This window comes from Muntiacus reevesi, chromosome 3, assembly GCF_963930625.1.
Source record: "Muntiacus reevesi chromosome 3, mMunRee1.1, whole genome shotgun sequence".
In the NCBI taxonomy this organism is placed as follows: Eukaryota; Metazoa; Chordata; class Mammalia; order Artiodactyla; family Cervidae; genus Muntiacus; species Muntiacus reevesi.
Window position 1 is genome coordinate 94,930,355 of NC_089251.1, and position 22,432 is coordinate 94,952,786.

At 49.1% G+C, this 22,432-nt stretch overlaps 1 protein-coding gene across 34 annotated transcripts in view; it reads right to left on the reverse strand.

Annotated features, from left to right (window-relative positions):
* Positions 1-22,432, reverse strand: part of MAP4K4 (mitogen-activated protein kinase kinase kinase kinase 4) — a 146,781-nt gene that overhangs the window by 11,537 nt on the left and 112,812 nt on the right. The window contains exons 13-26 of one of the 34 annotated variants that reach the window (XM_065929669.1): positions 20,896-21,057; positions 17,576-17,662; positions 16,840-16,935; positions 15,851-16,012; positions 13,219-13,452; positions 12,170-12,276; positions 10,300-10,448; positions 9,292-9,389; positions 7,295-7,470; positions 6,599-6,719; positions 5,425-5,616; positions 3,277-3,394; positions 2,804-2,974; positions 973-1,116 (exon numbers count right to left, since the gene is read on the reverse strand). In XM_065929669.1, coding sequence (XP_065785741.1) covers positions 973-1,116; positions 2,804-2,974; positions 3,277-3,394; positions 5,425-5,616; positions 6,599-6,719; positions 7,295-7,470; positions 9,292-9,389; positions 10,300-10,448; positions 12,170-12,276; positions 13,219-13,452; positions 15,851-16,012; positions 16,840-16,935; positions 17,576-17,662; positions 20,896-21,057 — 2,017 coding nt within the window. Of the gene's footprint in view, positions 1-972; positions 1,117-2,803; positions 2,975-3,276; positions 3,395-5,424; positions 5,617-6,598; positions 6,720-7,294; positions 7,471-9,291; positions 9,390-10,299; positions 10,452-12,169; positions 12,277-13,218; positions 13,453-15,850; positions 16,013-16,839; positions 17,029-17,575; positions 17,663-20,895; positions 21,058-22,432 lie in introns of all 34 variants that reach the window. The other 33 variants (XM_065929668.1, XM_065929667.1, XM_065929666.1 and 30 more) reach the window with 33 other exon arrangements.

Here is a 22,432-nt window from a genome sequence, read left to right on the forward strand (position 1 = left end):
GGCAACAAGGATTCACATGCTGAATGGTTAAGTGAGTTACAAAGATACTTATGAAAATGTTTACAGGAGAGGGGAAAAAAGGAATAAATGGAAAAGTTACAACAGAGGTAAATAAACTTTAGTGCATCCATGCAGAGAAACATTTTATAGCAGTACAGAATGGCTATCCTGAAGGAATATGGAAAAACCACCTACAGGTTCGGACAAACAAGAACCGGAGGGACACACCTTAACTTCAGGACAGTGGTTACCAAGGGTGAGGAGACACCAACTATATGGACAGCAGTGTATTCTAACATCTGGTAAAACCATCTCGTCAGTATACAGGTATCAGATTATTCCCTCAATATGTTGCATAACTATTTTTATAGAGACCTTCTCTCCCCCGAGTGTGTATATGCTTACAAGACTGTAAGTTAAAAAGTGAAGTTAACAGTTTCTTTGGATGAACTGATTTTACAATTTATTCCTCCTATTTGCTCTTCTACAGTGCTTTTTACTTTCTACAATCAACATATATAATTTATACCAAGAAAAATGCTCCTCCTAAAAAGAAATTGACAAGTGCTGACAGACATGGAAAAAAAAACAACCATGCTTTTACCAGCAATGGCAAAGAATAGTTCTTTTTGCATCAGAGTCCTGTAGGAAGAAGTGGACACAAACCCACACCCTGAACAGGACAGGCTGCAGGGGGTGGCGGCGAGATGGGGATGGAGGGAGTGGGCGTGCATGGGGGGGGTGGGGGAGTAGGAAGTGCAGGTGCTCTGCTCCAGGACAGCTCAGAGGAGCCCCACCCCGTTCCAAGTTCACACAAGTGGGTCCCGTCTGAATATCACATTATTGTAAAATCACGCTATGGTTCTATCTTTGAGCTATCGCTTCGGAAAACGAGCTCACTCAAGTTCCATGTGGGGAAGCACCGCACTTTTGAACAGTCCTGGTGGTCTGCTCTCCCAAACCCACACTTACCAGATATCGTCACTAAGACGTTCAAGCCTTCCAGGACGTCCATCTGCTGAAATCGCCTTCTGTTGATCAGAGGATACACCTTCCCTTGGCCACTTCTGTCCAGCAGCATCAGGCCACTCTCGGTACCCACCAACAAGTTCACTCCTATGTCAAGGACACAGAAAGACCACAATTTTACACTGTGCGTGGCAGATGGCCTTGTATGGAGCAAACAGCACCACCTCTCAGGATAAGAGTGGTTTCCTCAAGTCACCCACAAACAGAGATGCTTAGGATGTGCGCACTCAGTCACTCATTCATGTCTGACTCTTTGGGACCCCATGGACTAATAGTCCGCCAGGCTCCTCTGTCCATGAAATTCTCTAGGCAATAATACTGGAGTGGGTTGCCATTTTTTTCTCCAAAGCTAAGGATGCTCAGAGATTAAAGTACCCAAACTGCAACAAATCACCATGGAGGGGAGAGGATGGAATATTCATTTACACATTAATATAAAAAGGATCTAAGGGGGCAATGAGTTTGCCTCATTTCTGATCCTTCAGCTTATGGGTTTTCCTCAGTAGCCCCAGAACATCCAAGCCCACCATCTCCTGGGTACCACAGACTCTCTGTCTTATCTATCCTATCAGATAACCAGACAGACAAACCTTTGTCCAACGCCATGATCCCCGCCTGCTTCCTTCAACATCTGTCTTTGCACGAGAGATCTTCTAGAACGAGCCATACACAGCCCCCTTAGTCCCTAACAGTTTGTGATCAACCGGCATCTATCACTCAGCTTCAGGTGTCTTAAAGACCACCCTCCATCATGTTTAAGAAACAAACAGCTGCATTTGGTCCTCGGTTCCTCTTTTCTTAGGAGCAGTACGTATCAGGCACACCCCAGCTCCTGCTCTCCAGCCGTGTCTCGTCTCCCGCCTTGTTTCCCCACACCTGCTCTGGCTTCCCCTGGTGGCTCAGGGGTAAAGAATCTGTCTACAACGCGGGAGCCGCAGGAGACATGGGTTTGATCCCTGGGTTCGGAAGATCCCCTGGAGAAGGAAATGGCAACCCACTCCAGTGTTCTTGCCTGGGAAATCCCATGGACAAAGGGGCCTTGGGGGCTACAGTCCATGGGGTCACAAACAGTCGGACATGACTGAGCGACTAACACTTTCACCAGGTGTGTGTAAAATAGATGGCTGGTGAGAAGCTGCTGGAAAGCACAGGGAGCTCAAACCTGGTGCTCTGTGATGACCTAGAGAGCTGGGATTGGGTGGGAGTAGTGGGGTATGGGGGGGGGGAGGGAGGTTCAAGAGAGAGGGGACACATGTATAATTATGACTGATTCATGCTGTTGTATGGCAGAAAGCAACACAATATTATAAAGCAATTTTCCTCCAATTAAAGAATAAATTTTAAAGAAAGGTCCATATCAAAAACAACAAAAACAAACCCCCCCAAAACTTCACTTAGATGTCGCCTTAAGTCACAAAGAGTCAGTAAACACTGTTAAACTGAAACATTTAAAGAAAAGCAATTTGACAAATTTCTTCATTCTCCCTATAAACATAGGCCAAATCAAATGCCTTTCTCATCTTTTTCCTTCTTTTTTATACGAAGTGATGGAGATGAGTCACTCTGTCCAGTACATGATGGCTGAAACAAGGGCAGGTCTGTGTGCATGCAGGATTCCATGGGACAGTGTGCGCAAGGGATGTCAAGAGTCTTCCACCTCACCCACAAACAACGCTCCCCAAGCCCCCCAGACATCCCAAAGCTGTTCTTCTCCCAATGCCCGGTCCACCCTTGACAATAAGAACAGAAGGGCTGGAGGGGCCCAGATACCTACCCCACAAGGCAGCACACAGGATCTCGGAGTTAAACCTCTTCTTGTATTTGCGGATCTCTGGGGTGTCGCTCTGGGGCCGAGTGTTGGTGGGATTGACATTGACCACTGAGCCCTTCCGCGTAGGGTCTTGCCTCATGGCCTCGGGTCTCATCCCATCACAGGAAAACCCCACTGAAACATATGACACTGGAATTACTTCTGTCTCCGTGGGGGCTGGTCCTGTTCCCTTCCCCACTATGCGTCCAGGAAAGATTCATATGGCGACCCACTCTTTGCCGAGGAAGAGACACTCGTAAAAAATGGACGTGAAAAACAGAGACTGACTATGGTGCTCATTGCAAAAGACAGTGCCAGTGGGGTGTGCATCTGGTCTGAGGTCTGAGCCTGCTGACCACCACTACGCGTGCCCACCACACCAAACAGAGTGAGAAGTACCCTGCCGGTGGCTGCTTGCTTGCCGCTGTGTTACTTACCCACAGAAGTCACTGTTGTCCCGCTAGATGGAGAAATCTGTAGTAATCTGGGGTCTATAAAAGGTGTAAAGGAGGAGGAGGATTTGTGTTTCTGGAGTGTGTTACTAGCGGACTGAGTCTGCAATGTAAATTTCAGTCGTATTAATACAATGACAGTAAAAGAACAAACACAAAATACTTCAACCCACTGCTTCACTGCTCTGCTTCCCAATACAGAAGACTGATCCCCCTGCTTCTTCCCCCGCCAAATGCTCTGCAGGCACCTCTGTGTGTGAACCCCGCAATCCCCAATACAGGCTATTTAACCAGGAGCCAAACAGAGCGACCTCTCTTTCCAGAAACATTGTTCTGGTAAGACAGAACGTGCAAGCTACCAGCAACATCTATACTTCACGAGCTCCTCGGGTTTTTAATAAACAATCATAATGAAAACTACTAAAGGAAGTTTGAAATGTCTTGATCTCAGTTCATCAGTTTTTCAGTTTGTTCTCCTACCCCCCAAAAGTCCAATGAATGTATGTTGGAATACCAGCAAATCTTAAGCCTTATATCGCTTATTTTAAAGTGAGCCTCTTGCCAGAAACTACAGAAGCTTCGGCCACCATTGTTTTAGGTGTATCATCAACTCCGTATCAAATAGCGGGGCTCATTAGTGAAAGGTGCAAAGGCATATTCTTTTGCTCTTTTAGGAATAGGAGTGTTTTGGTTAATAATGTAGCTTAAGACCAAAAAAAAAAAGAAAAACACAAAGAAAGTGAAACAAATTGTTAAGTGGAAATGTAATGACAATTAAAAACAAACAGAAATATAAACTTGCCAGTTTAGTGAGTTAAGGGTTATTGTACATACTACATTAGAGCAAAATGGAGCCAAGTTTAAACATAAGAAGGAATGTAATTGTAGGTGGGATATATAAGTGGAGGGAAAGACATGTCTGACCACTGCTTTTGTCCTGTAACCGTTTCACTCCCCTGGGCAGCTGAAATTACAAGTCTTGCAGCCAACCCCCTCAAGCCCCTCCTCAGCTCCCCGCTTCCCACCTGGCACACCTGTCTCCTGGCAGGCTTTGCCCCGAGCACTTCCCCCCATCCCCGGGTCTACAGCTGGGGCCCATCCACCCAGTGGCAATCAGTCTGATGCTGAGCCTGCCTTAGAAGCCACTGATTTCCCCTGGCTCCTCAAAGGGAGAGGATTATTCTAATAAGAGAACGAAAATAGGAGCAGGTGGGCAGGCCGACAGCTCAACGCTTACATTGACAAGATCGGCTGAAGCCACATGCTACTGCGATATTCAACAAAGGCATTTAAGCCAAACCTCCCACGAAGACGGTCAGTTGTGTGACTAAGGGTGGGGCCCATGGTGAACTGTCACTGCACTTGGGGCCGTGACTGTCTCCCCAAGAGAGAGAATCACCCAACCAGCACCCAGACTGACGCCACAGCCATGCCTTCCAACAAGCACACAGGACTTCCCATCCAAAAAGCTGAAATTAAAAGCACGCTCAGTTCTCTGCCCGTCTTGTTTAACATCTTAAGTTTCTAGGTTTCCCCCCAAAAGTATCTGGCTTCTTAAACTATCAGTGATTATAAATTTCAAGGAGAGAAATCTTTTCAACAAGGTTGGCAAAAATAAATAAAGAGTAACCAACCAATAATACCTCTCCAAAGAAAAAAAAATCCAGCCCTTTCCTGCACAAAGCTACACACTTGTCCTGATAAGGCCAAATCTGCTCAACCAAGTGTTTCTGTGTTTTATTTACTGGATAAAAAGAATGAAAAGGGCAGATTCCACAAGAGACTACCAGAATTTCATGCCAAATACATAAAGGATCTGAAAACACAACAATCATTTTATTTAGACTTTTTTTGAAAAATGAACTGAATCAGAAAAGCCATGCAACTACTTATCTAGGGAAAAGTAAACAGTGAACTGGCAAGTCTGGAGGGCAATCGCTCTAGGGTTAAGGGGTCTGTATACAGACCTGAAACATGTTACTGCGGGTGGGGGTGGGAGAGAAGGGGAGGTGACAGAAGAAGGGGGGCGGGCAGGGCAGGTGAGGGCAGGGCGTGGGAAGGTCTTTGCAAACTAGCTCCTAAGCGGTGCTGGTCTAACCCTGGGAGAGCAGCCAGCTGTGGTGTGAGACATACCTCATTAGTAGTGAGCTTGTCCTGGGGTGTCTGTGGGGACATGGTGGGTGTCGGCTGGCTGGAGGATGGGGAAGAGGAGGTGGAGGAAGTGGAGGAGGAATGGCTTTGCTGTAAGAGATCTGGCAAGAGGTGAATGCGACCCGCAAAGCCATTGCTCTCATGATGGCTGGCGCGCTTTTGGTCAACTGCACTCTGCAGAGAAAAAGGCACACTGGTCTCGCTCAGCACCGCTGACATTGCCGAAGACCCTACTGACCCTGCCTGCTGCGGTGCTGCGCGGCTCCGCAAGCTCTGCCGGGTCATCCAGGCAAGACTGGAGGGCACCAGCTGGGCCTGCTCACCCCTCCTCGCCAGGTGCCTCGGCTGAGCCAGCGGAAGCCACGGCAGAACCCAAGGCACGCTGGTTTATCTGCCACGGGAGCCGCTATCACCAGAACTACTGGCTTTGTCTCCTCTCTTTTTAAATCTCTCTAAAGCCCTAGAAAGCGCACTGTCACTTCTCTGAACCCTCATCTTTCCTGGGCCACTTCCCACCTTCCATCCAAATGTAGTGCCAGAGCATGAAACACACTCAGGGAGAGGCCTGCAGTTCTAGACAGGGGCCCTGCTCTGCTGAAACGAGAAGAGAATCACTTTCCTTCCCTCTAAGCTGTGAAATGAACAGGCGGTTGTAAAACTCGGCAGCCCAAAAGGAGCACATACATCTGGGGAAGCACACGTTAAATATTCCATGAAGGAGGAGACTAACATCCGAGCACAGAGCAGAGGCCGCCCCCCTAACCCCTTTGGCTCCAGGAGCCTCTTGGCTCCCAGCAGCTCCTGCCTGCCTCGGCCGCTCCAGCCTCAGCCCCACGGCCTCTTGGAGCCGAGACCTCCGTGCACACCTCCCGGCTGCCCTGCTTCAGACACAGGCTGCGGGGCTCGCGTGGGGCTGGGAGGGGGGCTGCCACACAACATGCAAGGAGGGCAGGACGGCGGGGGGGGGGGGGACGCTGCCGGTCGCCCCGGGGGCATGCGGCACACGCCTGCCTCCCACTGCCCGGCCCCGCTGCCCTCCGGGCCTGGTGAGCGTGAGAACAGATGACAATGGAGAAACAGCATGAGTGAGTGGATGAGCACGTGGGTTAATGACCACAGGAGCAGCACGGCCTCTAACCGCGCGGAGCACGGGTACCTGGCGGACGATCAGCGTGCCCTCTTTGGACGGGGTCAGGGCTGGTTCACTCTCCACGTCGTCATGGACAACCATGGTTTTCACAGACTCCGTTTCACCGTTGCTCAAGTTCAGAGATGATCTGTTGAGACACAATCCAGACGTGAAGGGCCATGACCCACAAGCCAAAGATACACTATTTACATTTTTACCTTTTCAGGGACCTAAGGCTACAAGTATAAAGTTTCCCCAAGGAAAATGAACTGAAATTTCCCAAGTGTCACAGACTTAAACTAAAGAGAGAAAGTGAGAGACAAGGAGTCCTGGAGAGAGGCCCTGACACGCACACACGCACCAGCCCAAAGAAGGGGCAGACGGGCTCACGCCACCAGCAAAACGTTCCATTTCACAGGACCAGAGGACAGGTTTACAAACCGGGTCCCAGCTGGAAAGAAGGCCCAGCGCGGCACACTCGTGAGTGCACGCTCAGCGGTGTCTGACTCTGCAACCCCATGGACTGCAGCCTGCCAGGCCCCTCTGTCCATGGGATCCTCCAGGCAAGAACACTGGAGGGGGTTGCCATTTCCTTCTCCAGGCATCTTTCCGACCCAGGGATCGAAGCCGCATCTCCTGCACTGGCAGGCGGGCCGTTTACCACTGAGCCACCTGGGAAGCCCGCGGGGACACTCATCCTCCCTAACGCTCAGCGGGACTGACGCGGCTCTGGTGTCCTCCGGGCCAGACGTGGGCTCCTCGGCCCCTTCCTGCTCCACGTCGTCGTCCTCCTCGTCCGTCGTCCCCGACTCCTCGCTGGAGGAGGAGTAGTCCGTCACCTTGTGCGGCGGCCGCACGTCCTCCACGGCCCGGAGCTCTTTGGCCAGCGCCGTCAGGTCCTGCGCAGGGCAGAGAGAGAGTCAGGGAGACGGGAGAGGCCCGGCCACGACCAGCGCCTCGCCCTAACCATCCGCCCAGCGGAGTCCACTGGTACCACCAAGTGGAGCTCTTAACGCTTTTGATAGAAAAGAGCAAGAAAAGTCAAAAAGCTGGAGGAAATAGGAAAGAGTTTTTTAGAAGTCAAAGATGCTGTACCCAGTTTAAACCTGACGGCCATAAAAAACAATCGCCTGTTTATGATGAGCTGAGAATACATTTCTAACTATCAAATTCTTTTTTTTTTTGTTTCAAATTCTACATTTTATATATATATATATATGTATACATATATATATGTGTATATATATATATTTATATATATATCTTACCAAAATAAAACATTCCAAAAAAAAAATGTATGCTGCACTCTGGCATGACTACACCCATTGCTTCTTCCTCTCTGATGGACAGATAATTCTAAACCGACAACGTGTGCAGACAGATCTTGGTTCTTATCAAGATATTTGGCCCTATGGCAAAGTCTTCTTTTAAGGAGATGTTCCAAAAAGCAGCAAGATTCTAGTTAAAGAGGGGTGATTTAAACTGTTTATTTAGGGAGGTTTTTTAACTCCAACTTTTATTTTGAAAAATGTCCAACTTGCAGAAAAGTGAAAGACGGTGAAGTGAGTACAGTGTATGCCTCACGTCTGGCTTCACAGACTTGCCACATTTGTGGACAAAGTTCCCGACATGTTAGGTGAGAAAGTGCCCGGCGTGTGTGGCTGGCAGGCTTCCCCACCACCGACAGGACCGTGCGTGCAGGAAGGAAAGCTGCCTGAGGTTACTTACAAGCGCATCAGCTTCCTTTACTCTTCTATATGAAGATTTTTTTTAGAGTCAGTCAATGATCAATTATCCAAATACAACTTTCGAGCTTGATTGTTATCTCTATTCTACATCTTCATAATGGAAGCTTGAAATATGTACCTGTCCACTTGAAATTCTTCCAGGTAAGAACCCGCTTCCCTCCTTTGCACCTGAGCCTCTGAGACAAGCAAGCGAGGACTGGCCTGGCCTGCCTGCGACTTTGAGTACAGCTGCAGTTTTTCTTACAGTGATTTTTCCTTTTAAGCTGTATTTAATAATAAATAATAAGCACATAAGGAGAATTTGGGGTGTTAAGAAAGATGAAGCAGAAGGTTAGGGTTTTTCAGTTTGAGAAAAGAGCAAGCTGAAGAAGGAAGAGGCGTGCAGATGGAGCACAGGCTGAGCTATTTAGACGGGGCTTACCACTTCGCCCTGCAGCCGGCGGAGGTCCATTGAGCCAGAGAAGCCATCGGGAGAAGGGATGCACAGCAGGGAGCAGAGAGGAGAGAAGGGGAGGGGCACAGAAATCAGTGCGAGCAAAAGACAAAACCCCGGAAGGCTCAGACCCCCAGCGTGCCCAGTGACAGGGCAGCCGCCGCGTCGAGGACCAAAGAGCCGGAACAGCCCCATGGGCCAAGGGCAGAATTTAAAGGGTTCTTCTCCCCGGGGAAGCTGAAAAAGGTGAGGGAAAAACATCTCTTCTTAAAGTCAGTGTTTTAGATGCCCACTCACCAAGAACATGTAAAGGTTGATGCCAAGCAAAGAGATAAGCTTTTTTTTTGTATCGTTTTAAATGACTGGGCGGGCAGAGGGCCGCAGAGTACAAGTGTGTCTGAGGTTTACAGCTTTCCTCATAACCCCTCAAATCTGCAAGGCCCCGCAGGGAGGCCTGCAGGCTTTGCAATGACACGGCTTTAAAAGAAAGCTCTCGCTCAAGCTTGAAATGAGTAAAATGGATTTTGTGTGATTCTTACAGCAGGCTTGAGAGGTCTAAACACTTCCTTTTTATCTTCAGGCTTTTTTGCTGCATTTTCAAGGCGCTGAGATGGCGAGCCTTCAGATTTGGATGATGCTGTGAGGTTCAGAGATGAGAAAGACAGAGACACGTGAACATCCGAGTGTGGCCCACGAGGCTGCCCAGCCCACCAGGATCACCTCCTGTTGGTCCTGCCTGCTTGTCAGCCATGCTCACGGCAAGGGCTCCCTCCACACACAGGTCTGAACCCCAGGTTTCTGACCCTTCCTGAGAACCCTTGACTGTCACACTGCAATAATATATGTTCACAACTTGTTACATTACATCAGTGATACAGTAGAGGGAATTTCCACTAACCTATTATTAAGAGTAGGTGAGGATAACCAATATCAATGACAACATTGATGGAATTTACGCTGAGAAGAGTGGGTTCAAAGCTCAGTTTGGACGTTTAGCTAAACACCTTGGACGAGTCAGGGAAACTCACTAAAGTACAGTTATTTGAACATATACAATGGAAACACAACATATATCCATCTCCTGGGGGTTGCTATAAGGATTAAGTGAGAAGGTGTTCAACAAGTGTAAACTCTCAAAACTTACCTCTTTACTGATAAAATTATGATGACTATTTGTGTCACTAGCAAACCTACACTGAAACACTGTATAGTAATATGCAGCTGTGAAAAACTCCAGGTCCTTTCCATGACTGACAAGGATTTCCAAACACAGTCAACTCTTAAACAATATGGGGTGGAATTCTGAAGGTCCACTTGTGCGTGGAGTTTTTCCAACAAGTCAATAATTCAGTACTGCGGACCCCCTGATGGTTGGATCCGTGGGGTGTAACTACAGATGCAGAGGAACCACGGGGATGGAGGGCTGACTATGGAAGAGGATTTTCAGCTGCTGGGTGGGGGGTGGGGAGATGTCCCTAAACCCGGGGTGTTCAAGGGTCACCCCACGTGGTGGGCGTGGCAAGGGAGAAGAAAGGAAAGCAGCCTACATCTCACTCTGAAGCGCTCCCCGGAGCCACTCTGAGAACCCGGGTGGGAGCCGGGCTGGGACCCTGAGTTGCTGGACCCCGAGGAGCTGCCACTGCCTGGCCTGGGCGCCAGCTTCTCCACTCTCTCCCAGAGCAGCCTCGGCTCGATGCTACTGTTGGAGAAGAAGACGAGAGAACCACTTAAGCTCTGTCCCGAGACGCAGTGTCAGACCATAAATACGAGCACCGTGTCATCACAGCAGTAATGAGAACATCAGCCCACAAACGGACGTAACATGAAATTCACAAGTGTTAGTCACTGATTTTTCCTCAGCTGAACACACCGAAATCGTGAAAGCCATTCATTCTACCATTGTTCAGTTGTTAAGTCACATCTGACTCTTTCTGTGACCCCCTGGATTGCAGCCTGCCAGGCTCCTCTGCCCATGAGATTTCCCAGGCAAAACTACTGGAGTGCGTTGCCATTATCTCCTCCAGGGGATCTTCGCGACCCAGGGATCGAACCCCTATCTCCTGCACTGGCAGGCTGATTCTTCATCACTTAGCCACCAGGAAAGCCCATCCAACCATTAGTGGACCCCGAATCCTCTTTGGGTGTGAAGAGGAAATGCTATTGTTCCATCTAGAAATGTCACTATTTTTGTCTCAGCTACAAACTCAGTTTCTTATTATGAAAAATTCCACCCATGTGATTACCCACAAAATCATGCTATTTCTAGTACCCGCTGCTGTCAAGAACTGACGGTCCTTTTCCCGTGATCTGGGCTGGAGATGTGACAGCACGTGGGCTGTGGCACATTCCTGCCGCGGACACACCATGGCACCGGTTCTCTAGGTGAAGAACTAACACATGGACTCAGGCACAGGAGGACCCTGCAGCCCACCCTGACCGCTGACAGCTGAGAAAGTTCTCCATGAAGCTCCTGGGCTTCATGTCACCCATTCCACTGCCTCGGGTTATCCCATGACACCAAGTCTGGAGGCTCATTGATGATCAGGGTACCAAACCCTTCACACGGCCTCTTGTGAGTTGCTGAGCTGGAGAACACGGTCGCCACCAACTACATGAGGTTATGCAGCCCTTCAAATGTGACCAGTGCAGCTCAGGAAATTAAGTTTTAAGTTTATGTAATCTTAATAAAGTTCAAACTTAAGTAGCCTCATGTGGCAAAGGCAACCCTCTCCAGTGTTCTTGCCTGGGAAAATCCCATGGACAGAGGAGCCTGGCGGGCTACAGGCCATGGAGTTAAAAAGAGTCGGACACGACTGAACGACTAAACTACTGCCGACACCCACGTGGCTAACAGCTACTCTACAGAACAGCTCTAGAAGCTGAAAACATTTTGTGGTTAATCCACAAGTTTACCACCAACTCAAAGTTGACCACTGCTTTTCTCTCGTGGCCTGTGTGTAATCTCTATGCCACTCCCAGGGCCCCCCAACATCCTTTGGATCACAAACCCACTCGGGTCACAGTGCCCTTGGAAACCCTCTTCCCTGGGGTATTCCCACTTAAAACTCCCAGAGGCAGGGATTCTTCATCTTAAAACTGCCACAATACATGGTCAGATTTCATCTCTTTCCCCCACGGATCAATTTGACCTTATTCACGTGAATGGATTTTTTGGCATTTTCTTTATAAAAGGATCACCTTTTGGCCCCAGAACTTCTATGTTTAAGAGCACAAAAAACGTTATGCAAGGCTCAAGAGGGAGGGGACACCTGTATACTTAAAGCTGATTCACATTTTTGTATGGCAGAAACCAACACAACATTATAAAACAATCATCCTCCAATTAAAAATAAATTTAAAAAAAAAGACTGCAGGACACCGTGTGGCAGCCTGTCCTAAGCTTCGCTCGTCACTTACCTGGTGGAGTTTCTCTGACCGGCCTGGTTATTCTGCTGCCCACTGCCCTGCAGTGGGGAATCCCGGCGGGACAGGACGGGGGACCGTGACGTTGTTCTCACAGGGACCTTTGGGTATCAAATACAGCGATTAAACTACTGAAAACACGAGAAGAACAAAGCCTTTCCTACCAACCACCTGTAAGGTCATCCTAGTTCGCCACCCTTCTATCACACACCTACCCCCACCCGCTGATGCTTCCTGCCTTCCCGTGACACAACAGAAAGGGAAAACGTGGTCAGAGGCACCAGGCCCCCCTTGCTATGCTCCCGTCACATGTGAATGATGTTGGCGCTGAAGCGTGGTGGCAGGGGACATACAAAAGCATTTTGCTGAGATAATGTGAGAATCAGGGAAATAAGCTCAAAGAAACCAAACAATGGCTTACAAATGGATGGGCAAGAAACAAAGGATGTTGGAAGCAAGAAAATACTCAGAGGAAGCAAGTTCCGAGTGGAGGGAAAAAAAAAAATTAAAATGTGACTTTTTGTTGAATTTCAACATTAATGACCAAACCCAAAATTTCAGAAATGTTAAAATTGAAAGGAAAAAAAAAAAAAACCAAAATCCCTCAATTAAAAAAAAAAAGTCTGTTTTGGGAAACATTTATATTCGTTTTTTCCCTTATGAGATCTTTTCTGAAAATTTTGATATTACTTAGCAGTGCAGAGTCATTTATAGCTTCTGTATAAACTTGACAACTGGTAAAATCTATTTTGATTCTGTCTGTTCTAGATGCATACTCTTTGTAGATGTACTCTTATCAAATTATTTTGGTATCGTATGTTTCAGCACAGAGTTAGAGACACAAGTGAAGAGCTAACTGGCTGAGGGCTGAATGTGACGGCCTCACTATGGAATTTTCTCCCCACTGCGAGAAGTTCTGCCATTTCATCACCCATTAATTCTGGTGACGTCACCACACCCTTCACTGAAATCAGTAATTAAAAAATAAATAGATAAATAAGGAAAAGGAAAAAGCAGCACATGTCTGTCTTTCTGCTCCTTACCCTTGGAGGCACCTCGTCACTGTCTGATCTAGACCAAGCCTTCTGGGCTGGGTCGGGCACCTCCGCCTTAGAGTCAGAACTCTGACTGAGCACCTCACTGCGGGAAGGTGGGCAGGGGTCCTGAGAGCGAAGATGGTGGTGTGCAAATTTGGGAGGAGAAGGGTCACTGAAGGAATGGGATCTCGAGACAGGGGAAACATTGTTCTTGAGAGATGCCAGGTGGGACCACTGTACCTTCCGAGAAAACAAAACACAACACATTCAATGCGTTCTGCAGAAAACGCTTTTCTGGTAAATATCAAATCCAGAGAGAGCGCCGGGGCGGTGGGGGACCCACACGGGGCGGCTTGGGACTAGGTCAGCCAAGCGGACAACAGCTATGCTTTGCGGGGGGAGGGTCACGCGCAAGGTGGTCTGGGCAGCACAGAATGCAGAAAAGCACAAATGTACATTTATACGGAAAACTCTTAGTACCCAGACAAACGTTACAGAGAGCGGTAAATGTGAAGATCAAAAAATTTAAAAAGCGTTCTTGTCTGATGGACAACGTGCGGCATGCATTTCTGCGTCAAAGCAGCTGGACAGGCAGAGTGGGGAGACCACAGGATGGACGTCGCCACACGTGCACACCTGGCTGCCCATCCTCCCATGGACCGCCCATCCTCCCAAGTCACCACAGTCACACATCTACTGTGCAAAGACCAGCCCCAGGTGTCCCGATAGATTGCGGAGTTTAGCTTAAAAACAGCCAGCTTGTCAAATACACCAACCATGTTCCTTCTTTTGCGTCCCACAACTTAAAACACTCCAATCCCCTGAGAACTTTACATGTCTTTGTACTAGTCAGAAAAAAAAAAAAAGAGAGGACTTCAATTTCTTTAGAAATGATCAGCAGTGGAATTCCCTAAGTGGACTACTGAGGGGGTATTCTGTCTACTTGACACTGGAAGATATAAGACAGTGCCTTGGCAACTGAAACCACCTGGTCAATTTTAAACTGGAAAAGTTATTTCTGAAACAATCTGTATTTTCTTAAGACTACACTTTTTGTTTTAAAATAACGGTCCAGTATTAAAATTTGCATAATTGTAGCTATTACATCATCATATTTGATGAGAACTGGAAATATTCAATCGGGATTGATTCAACGCTGCCAGGTGTAAGATCCAGAAATAGTTCCAAGTTCGTGGTTTCTAGATGAGAGTCACGCAAGTTCCGTTATTAGTATAATCCCAGACTTCCAAAATATTTGATTTTCAGGGGGAAAGCATGTAACTAAAAGCATCATCTGCAAGTGTAGTAAAAAGTAGGTTTTAAAATGAAGTCCTACATGAAAAAAGGTTTTTCCCAAATCATGTTTTCATAAGTGCAGGTTTTTGGCTAAAAGCCACTTTAGACAGAAAAGGGAAAATAGAGCCTATTTCCAGGCACTATGTTAATTAGTCATCAGTATAAAAAGTAGTCTACATAACGCAGGAATTCCTTTTCTCTACACTGGTAGTGGCCACATAAGGAGTTTCCATTTAGGGGACGTTTAACCTTCAGCAAACCTGTTCTCCCCATCCTCCTTTCCCCCGTCATCCATCCTGCTTTCCTCTACATCCTCTCTGTTTCCACTCCTCACTCTCTGGAGCTGCCTGCTGGCTTCTGGGTCAGTCCTCCTGTGAATCAGGCTGCTCGCCTCATCAACACCACCCTCCCAACAGCGACCCCACTGAGCTTCACCCCAGGTCTGCTTTTCACTGTAAAACCGCTCCAAGTCAAGGATATTACTGTAAAGTACGCTCCAGTCCTCATCTGGGTTGGTCTGAACACCACCACGACCGCTACTGTCCCCATCCCAGGCAAACAGCAGTGGACAGGTAAACGCGGCCTCACGGACTCGGCGCCCAGTACCCTGGACTGCACGCTGCCGGGAGCGAGACGCCTGAAGGTCAGCCACCTTCAGCAAGAGTGGGGACCCGCATCCTAAGGAACTCTGAGAGCTCTGACCCGGGTCATCTCTGCTGTCTGCTTTATCCTCCAGACGGCATGGAGGTCCCCTCCACCCAAAGCTGGGCGGGGCCGAATGCCAGGGCCCACCCAGTGACCTCTACCTTGACCTACCTCAGGGAAGCCCATACCCAACCCACTTGGGTCGTAAACTTTTTTGGATGTTGAACCTTTTGAGAATCTGATGAAAGTCTCCTTCCCCTTTCCCGCTCCAAAACTATGTATGTTTATATAAACATTTTAAAAAATAAAAGAATTTCAGGGCCTCCCACTCACAGAACTCCCCAGGTTGAGATAAGGTCTCCCTTTGCATACTTACAACAGTAACTTTCTATATCCTGAACAGAAAAGTCTTTGTATTCGGTAAGGAGGCACTGCTTTACGAACATCTGAGTCAGTGAAGACGAAAAGTTAGAAGAAATCACCGAATCTAGATGTTCTTAGTAGGCACAACAACAATCGTGTGGAAGAGAACCCTGGTTTTCCCTGCCTGCTGAGGCCAGGTCCTCTTTAGTCTAAACTCACTCTGCTGACAGCTTCCCTTTCTGAACAAACCAAACTGAGCTGTCCGAGCAGGCTGGTGGCTCGCCGAGCCTCTGTGAGCGTCTCCTTGACCCACACAGCCCACGGGCCACTCTACCTGTGGCTCGGCGGGTCTCTGCAGGGCAGGGTGCACAGACTCGGAGTCGCCACTGGAAAAAGACTCTGATCTGGAAGGCACTGGAGGTTCCAATACTCGGCCCGTCTGCTTAGACTGGGCTTCGGGGGAGCTGTGGTTAGTTTTCCTAAATCTATCTTCCACCTGCGTCAGAGAATCAGGAGACAGAACTCAGGGTTAGTAGGAGAGAAAAAAAAAAAGCAGAGACACTGGAGACGGCCTGAAAGTGGAAGGACCCTAAGGAGAAGCCTTCTGTTTTCTTCAACCACGAGAAAAGAGACGGAGGCAGACAGCACAAGACAGCGATCTTAGGCAGGATCAAGACATCGTCACAAAGATCAAAATTGAGAGAGGCAGCCTTTAAGACCTCCCCCCACCAGCTGGATGCTAGGAGTGCATGTGAAGATAAGCCAAGAAAAGAAATTAATCTCTTGTGACCAACTAAACCCACTGAAAATCACCAGGAATCTAGCACGTTTCATTCCACCAAAAATCAGGCACTGCCAAGCAAGCAGGACATCTGCTTCTAGAAGGTACCATGTGAGGGCCTGGCTGGAAGCCCCCGACGGGCCAGCATCCATGCCCTACGGGCCGCCCAGTCCATCCTGCTCAAATCCTAGCAACCATCTTGCTCTGCCAACATCCCTGCCAGAGGCCCTGGGAGCCCACACGCCCCAATTCAGAAAATAAACCCTTATCACCAAAAATCCAGTGAGTCGGGCCCAGGGACACCTCATCCAAACGGCAGCTCTGGGAAAACAGCTGAGCAGGCCACCCTCCCCCCATGACAGGGACGGAAGGATGCGGCCACACGCCCTCCCGTCTTCCCGTCTAGGCCAGTGTTCAGGTGACTGGGAACCGTCAAAGAGGCGCTTGGGTCCTCTTGAGACAACACCAAGCAGAGAAGGGGCCCCTCCCGGCCCCTGGCCACCCACCACTCCCTGGAGGGCAGAGGACGAGGGGCGCCGTACCTCGCGGGCCCGGTCGGCGGGCTCGTGCTGGGCCTTGGGCTCGTGCAGGCCGGCCTTGCTCCTGTCTGGCGGCGGGGGCGGCCTCCGGGGGTCGTGCTGTAGAGACAGGAGATAGGCTTGTTCTTGCTGCAGCTGCCTCTGGAGCCGCTCCGCCTGCCGGTGCTCCTCCAGCTCCCGCCAGCGGCACTCCTTGGGGGGAGAGGGGACACTCAGTCCAGGGCCCCGCGGGGCCTGCCTTGCCCTGGCTCTTCTCCCCAGGACAGAGTGCGCTGATGCTGGCTTCGTGACAAAGCAAAACAGCCAGGATGCAGAATGGCGGGAAACCTGCGGGAAAATCTGACCGCGGGCCACTAACCATAAGGTCACCGGACAGGTAGAGAGAAGCCCCTCCCTCGGAAATGCAGGTTTCAAAAGACACTTGGAAGAGTCTAGGTAAAAGTCCCTAAGGCATGTGCCTTGAACCTTCCGCTGTCAGCATCCTAGCTTGTTCATCAAATGCCACGTGCACTGCGCAAAACCTTGTCTGTCTACTGAATGAGAACAGGGAGCTCAGCAAGGGGGGAGAGGGGATGAAACGCCGCCTCTGGTGCGCCCAACAGCAGTGGGAGCCCAGAGGACGTGTCCGTGAGAGGCGGCCAGCCCTGTGGCTCTGGCCACAGGGGCCCCGGGGGTCGGCAGGGCCCTGCCCAGCTCGGGGTGCCCTAGCCACGGGTCGGGGCCGCGCGCGGGGCGTTACCAATAGCATGGCCTGCTCCTGGAGCAGCTGCTGCTGAAGCAGTTCCAGGTGACGCTGCTCCTCTTCCAGCTGCCGTCGGATGTACTCCTGTCGCACAGAGAGCATGTGCAATCAGTGGATCCCCGAGGGACGTGTCAAGACTTCCTGCATGCGGTGCCCACAGCTGTCTGCCCCCACCATCTGGGGGTGACTCACTTTGCCACAAATGGCTGAAAAAGCCCACTGTCAAGGATATCCCCCCTCCCAGGAACTTCGAATTGGCCTCTGAGACCTGGAGAGTCTAACAAATAATGACATGCACGCCAATGACAACCACAAAGGCACGGGTGAGTTTTTCTGTTTGCACGCGGCTGCTGCACACAAACAGAAGCTCTGCAAGGACCAGGCTGCTCCTCTTCAGAAGGTAAGCCCAGAGCAACCAAGGGTCTAATGAGGAGGCCAGAGTGTTCACGTTAATGTATGTCTGATAATTAATTACTATTTATAACAAGCATGCATTGCCAACTTTTAAAACCCCAAACCAAAGACTGTTTAATATTAAATAACCAAGCTTTGTTTTTTTCTTTAACACACAAGGACAACGAGTACATTCCCAAAGTCCTGGCATGGGACACCAGACACAGGAGGCTTCTCCCAGACGAACAGCGATGGGTGTGTGTGTGTGTGTCTGTGTCTGTCTGTCTGTGTGTGTGTCTGTGTGTCTCTGTGTGTGTGTGTGTCTGTGTGTCTGTGGGGTAAGCGCACTTGAGTGTGTGTCTGTGTGTGTGTCTGTGGGGTAAGCGGACATGAGTGTGTGTCTGTGTGTGTGTGGGGTAAGCGGACGTGTGTGTGTGTGTGTGTGTCTGTGTCTGTGTGTGTGTCTGTGGGGTAAGCAGACGTGAGTGTCTGTCTGTGTCTGTGTGTGTGTCTATGTGTTTGTCTGTGTGTCCGTATGTGTCTGTGTGTGTGTCTGTGGGGTAAGCGGACGTGAGTGTGTGTCTGTCTGTGTCTGTGTGTGTGTCTATGTGTGTGTCTGTGTGTCCGTATGTGTCTGTGTGTGTGTCTGTGGGGTAAGCGGACGTGTGTGTCTGTCTGTGGGGTAAGCGGACGGGTGTGTGTGTCTGTGGGGTAAGCAGACGTGTGTGTGTGTCTGTGAGGTAAGCGGACGTGTGTGTGTCTGTGGGGTAAGCGGATGTGTGTGTGTGTCTGTCTGTCTGTGGAGTAAGCAGATGTGTATGTGTGTCTGTGTGTGTCTATGGGGCAGTGTGACTTCTTTTCAATGGGAAGAGAATGCTAAACCTCTATAACAAAACAAACAAAAATAACCAGGTAAACACATCCAAAATACATGATGTAAAAGGGAAAACCCCAGCTGTGGAGCTGGCTGCGTACTGGATGGGAGGGAAACCAGGAGACCTCGGTTCTCCAATAATCAGACGAGTTTCCCACAAGGCCTTGGCCACCCACTTCCTCAGTCCTCTCTTTGGGGAAATCAGCATCAAGAATATTCTCTCCCAACTCTCAGGACTTTTTATGAGGCTCATATATGAAACAGACATGAAATTACTTCGAAGATCACCAAGATTTTACAAATAAAAGGCTCCCTTTCAACAGGGGAAAAGCTCCCTTCTCTAGTAAAGGAGCAGAGTGAGGGGTCGGGGAGAAGATTTTATTTTGAAATTCAGATTATTCAGATTATTTCTTTGCAATGTCTACCGCTGAATGTACGCCCAAAAAGCAGCCATCCAGCTGGGCTGAACAGGTGGAGAGAATGCTAGAGAGCAGAAACCATGGCATAAATTTCCCTCAGAAAGTTTTTCTTTACAAAGCAAATTTAGTCCCCCAAAATTCAATCTGGGTAAAGTGTATCCACAGGCCACTGGCCAAGGCCCCTGGATTCTAATCCAGGCTCCAGTCCGGGACACAGACGCTCCCCTGACCCACGCCCCCGGGATGGCCAAGACCTGCCCTGGGGGGTGTGCCCAACCGCACCCCCCGCCCCCAGTGACTGACAGGAGCCTGACTCCCGGCTCCCCACTTCCCCAAACCAAACAACTGAATCACAGCTGCAGGTTCAGGTCAGGACATCGCTGGTTTTCTGCCTTCACATCACAGGGACAGTTGGACAAAGACACATGTATACAGACACCCACGTTCACACAGAAATGATGTGTTCCTACAGCACGGCCGACACAGGGAATATTTTGGAATAAAACTGACCTTTGATGCTATTTTTATAAAAGAGGAGATGAGGAACACCTGCTATACATGAAAGTCAACGACTCTACTAGAACACTGAAGGTTAGTATTAGAGTCACACCCTCTTCTCCCAATCAAGTTTCAACAATTATTCCTCGGTGACTTAATTTTTTCAAGCGTGTATTTACTCCTCTTTGCAGTCCCCAAGTATAAATCAGCAAATGGAACCTAAACACACCACAGTTAACTAGCCAACAAAGTCAGTAAAGAAAGAAATAGAATAACTTAAACTCCAACAACAACAAAATGTTATGTAGATCCAACACTAGGAAAACCCAAGACAAAGGATGAGTCTCAAGGATAGTAGCAGAATAATCAAATTTGGATGCTAATACCATTGTTTATAAGCATTTTAAGCATGAATTTCAGGTATCATTTAAATTGGTCCCCATTCATATCTGTTTTCCTTTATTCAAAGCTCGTAACAAAGACTGATCCACTCAAAGGCACGCAAGCCAGGGAGGCATGATGGGATTCACACAGATGACACAGATGACAAAACGCACAATTTCTGTTTGCAGAGGTGGTTCAGGAATCAGATTCCTGAAGACAACATAATCTGACATTAACATGCTATAAATATCACTAAAATATGATGGGATTTGTTTGGCTAATGTTATCAGTTATTCTAACGTTACGTTATGTACACACTGAATTATTAATATCTGCAAATATATCTTAAAATAATCAGTCATTGGATGCTTCAAACATTTCTCATAGGAAATGTCTCATGGTTGGCTTTAAATTTCCTTTTTTATTATCCAGATATTTGAGGTTCAAAGCATTTAAGCCAAACCTGAGAGGACACATTTAGAAATCTTTCAGGCATCATAATAGTGGAGACTACCCTTCTGGTTTTGAGAGATGTGTCTGAGTGTAATGATTTATGTATCTCTTGGTAAAGACAAGAGAATCAATTTACTAGAGTGAATGCTTCCAACCTCTAAAGTCCTAAACTTCTGTGTGTGTGCATGTGCGCGTGTGCACATGCGTATGTTATGTGTGCTTTCTGCCTGCAATCCCCCAACTCCGCCAAGTGACAAAGCCCCAAAGTTCCGGCCAGAACACCCCCGAGGACTGACCTGCTCCCTCTCCACTCTCCTCTTCTCCTCCTCCGCCCGCCTCCGCTCCTCCTCTTCCTTCCGCCGTCTCTCCAGCTCCTCCAGCCGCCTCTTCTCCTCCTGTTCCCGCCTCCGCTGCTCACGTTCCTGCTGCCTTCTGGCTTCCCGCTCTCTCCTTTGTTGCTGCGAAAGTCAAGACGGTGTATTGTCAGCAGACTGCCCGGCCACAGTGCCCAGGACGGCGTGCTGTCCGCTTACAGGGAGATGCGAGAGCGGAGCTGGGGGACCCCACCTCCACCAGTCGACTATTTCCATGCTGTCCTCTGCCCACACACCAGCATCCTCATAAGTACAGGTCAGAGCTGGGTTTCATTTTGATATCAGCTATTCCTTGTTCTTCACTGAACCACAGCAACGAGGGAAAGACGAACTCAGTACCTCTGAGTATCACTGACAGGGTTACTCAAGGCTCTCAAGTCAGAAGGAAAAGTAGAGAAATGAATACAGGAGAACAGAAATAGGGGGGAGAAAAAAAGTGGAGAGAAATACTTCAAAGAGGGAAAAAAAGAAGCATACACCAGGGAAAGAGGAAGCGACACCAAGAAAATTAAGAGACGTCATGATTATTATTCGTGAAGATAAACACCAGCGTAGCTGAAGCTCACTCTGTGTCGGCACGGTGCTAAGTATCTGACAGCCTTCCTTCCGCGTCCCCTTACCTATTGCAATTCTCAGACAAACCTAGGAAGCCCCTCACTCCTACTCCACTGAGGAGGAAACATAAGTCACTTGTCCAGGGCTGACAGGGTGGTGGGCTCCCGGTCAAGGACCACTCTTGACTCCCGCCGTTAACCAGACAGCACCCTGCATCCTATTTACAGGTGCTACTGAGGCGGCAGACTTGCTCTCCGGCCTTTCCTTTGAGTACCAGTGTGACCTGGGCGCACGTCTGGCCACTTCTCATCAGGCCCAGACGCACCTCTGTCAGTGAAGCAGGGCCACCGCGTGGATACAAATCAAGTCCTCCCACAAACGTGCAGAATGCTGGCTAGCAGCACCCCTGGGATGGGGAGGTACCCTATCTCAGCACAGCGGCCACCGGCCCCAGGCTGCTACCCAGCACCTAAACTGGGGGGAACTGAGCTTTTCGTTTTATTTCACTAAAGTTAATTTACACTGAAACAGTCTCCAGCACTGGCAGTGCTGCAGTCTATGGGGTCCCCAAGAGTCAGATACAACTTAGTGACTCAACAGCAACGAGTCTCTAGCGTAGCTCAAGAACCACAGCAGAGGAAGGCATGAGGATATGCAACAATTCCCCTCCAGGTCAGTCAGACAGGCTGCAGCAGAAGCAGCGCTGGGTGCCTGCACACCCTGCCCACCGCACGGCCGCTGAGTCAAGGGTCCACCTCACACCAGCCTCAGGGTACAAGTTTCTGTCTCCAGAGAAGACAAGGGAAAGTTTCAGAGAGAAAGTAACACATCCTTTGTGGCTAAGGATGTTCTGCCAGGTCCTCTGAGGTGGCTAGGCAAAGAATCTGCCTGCCAATGCAGGAGA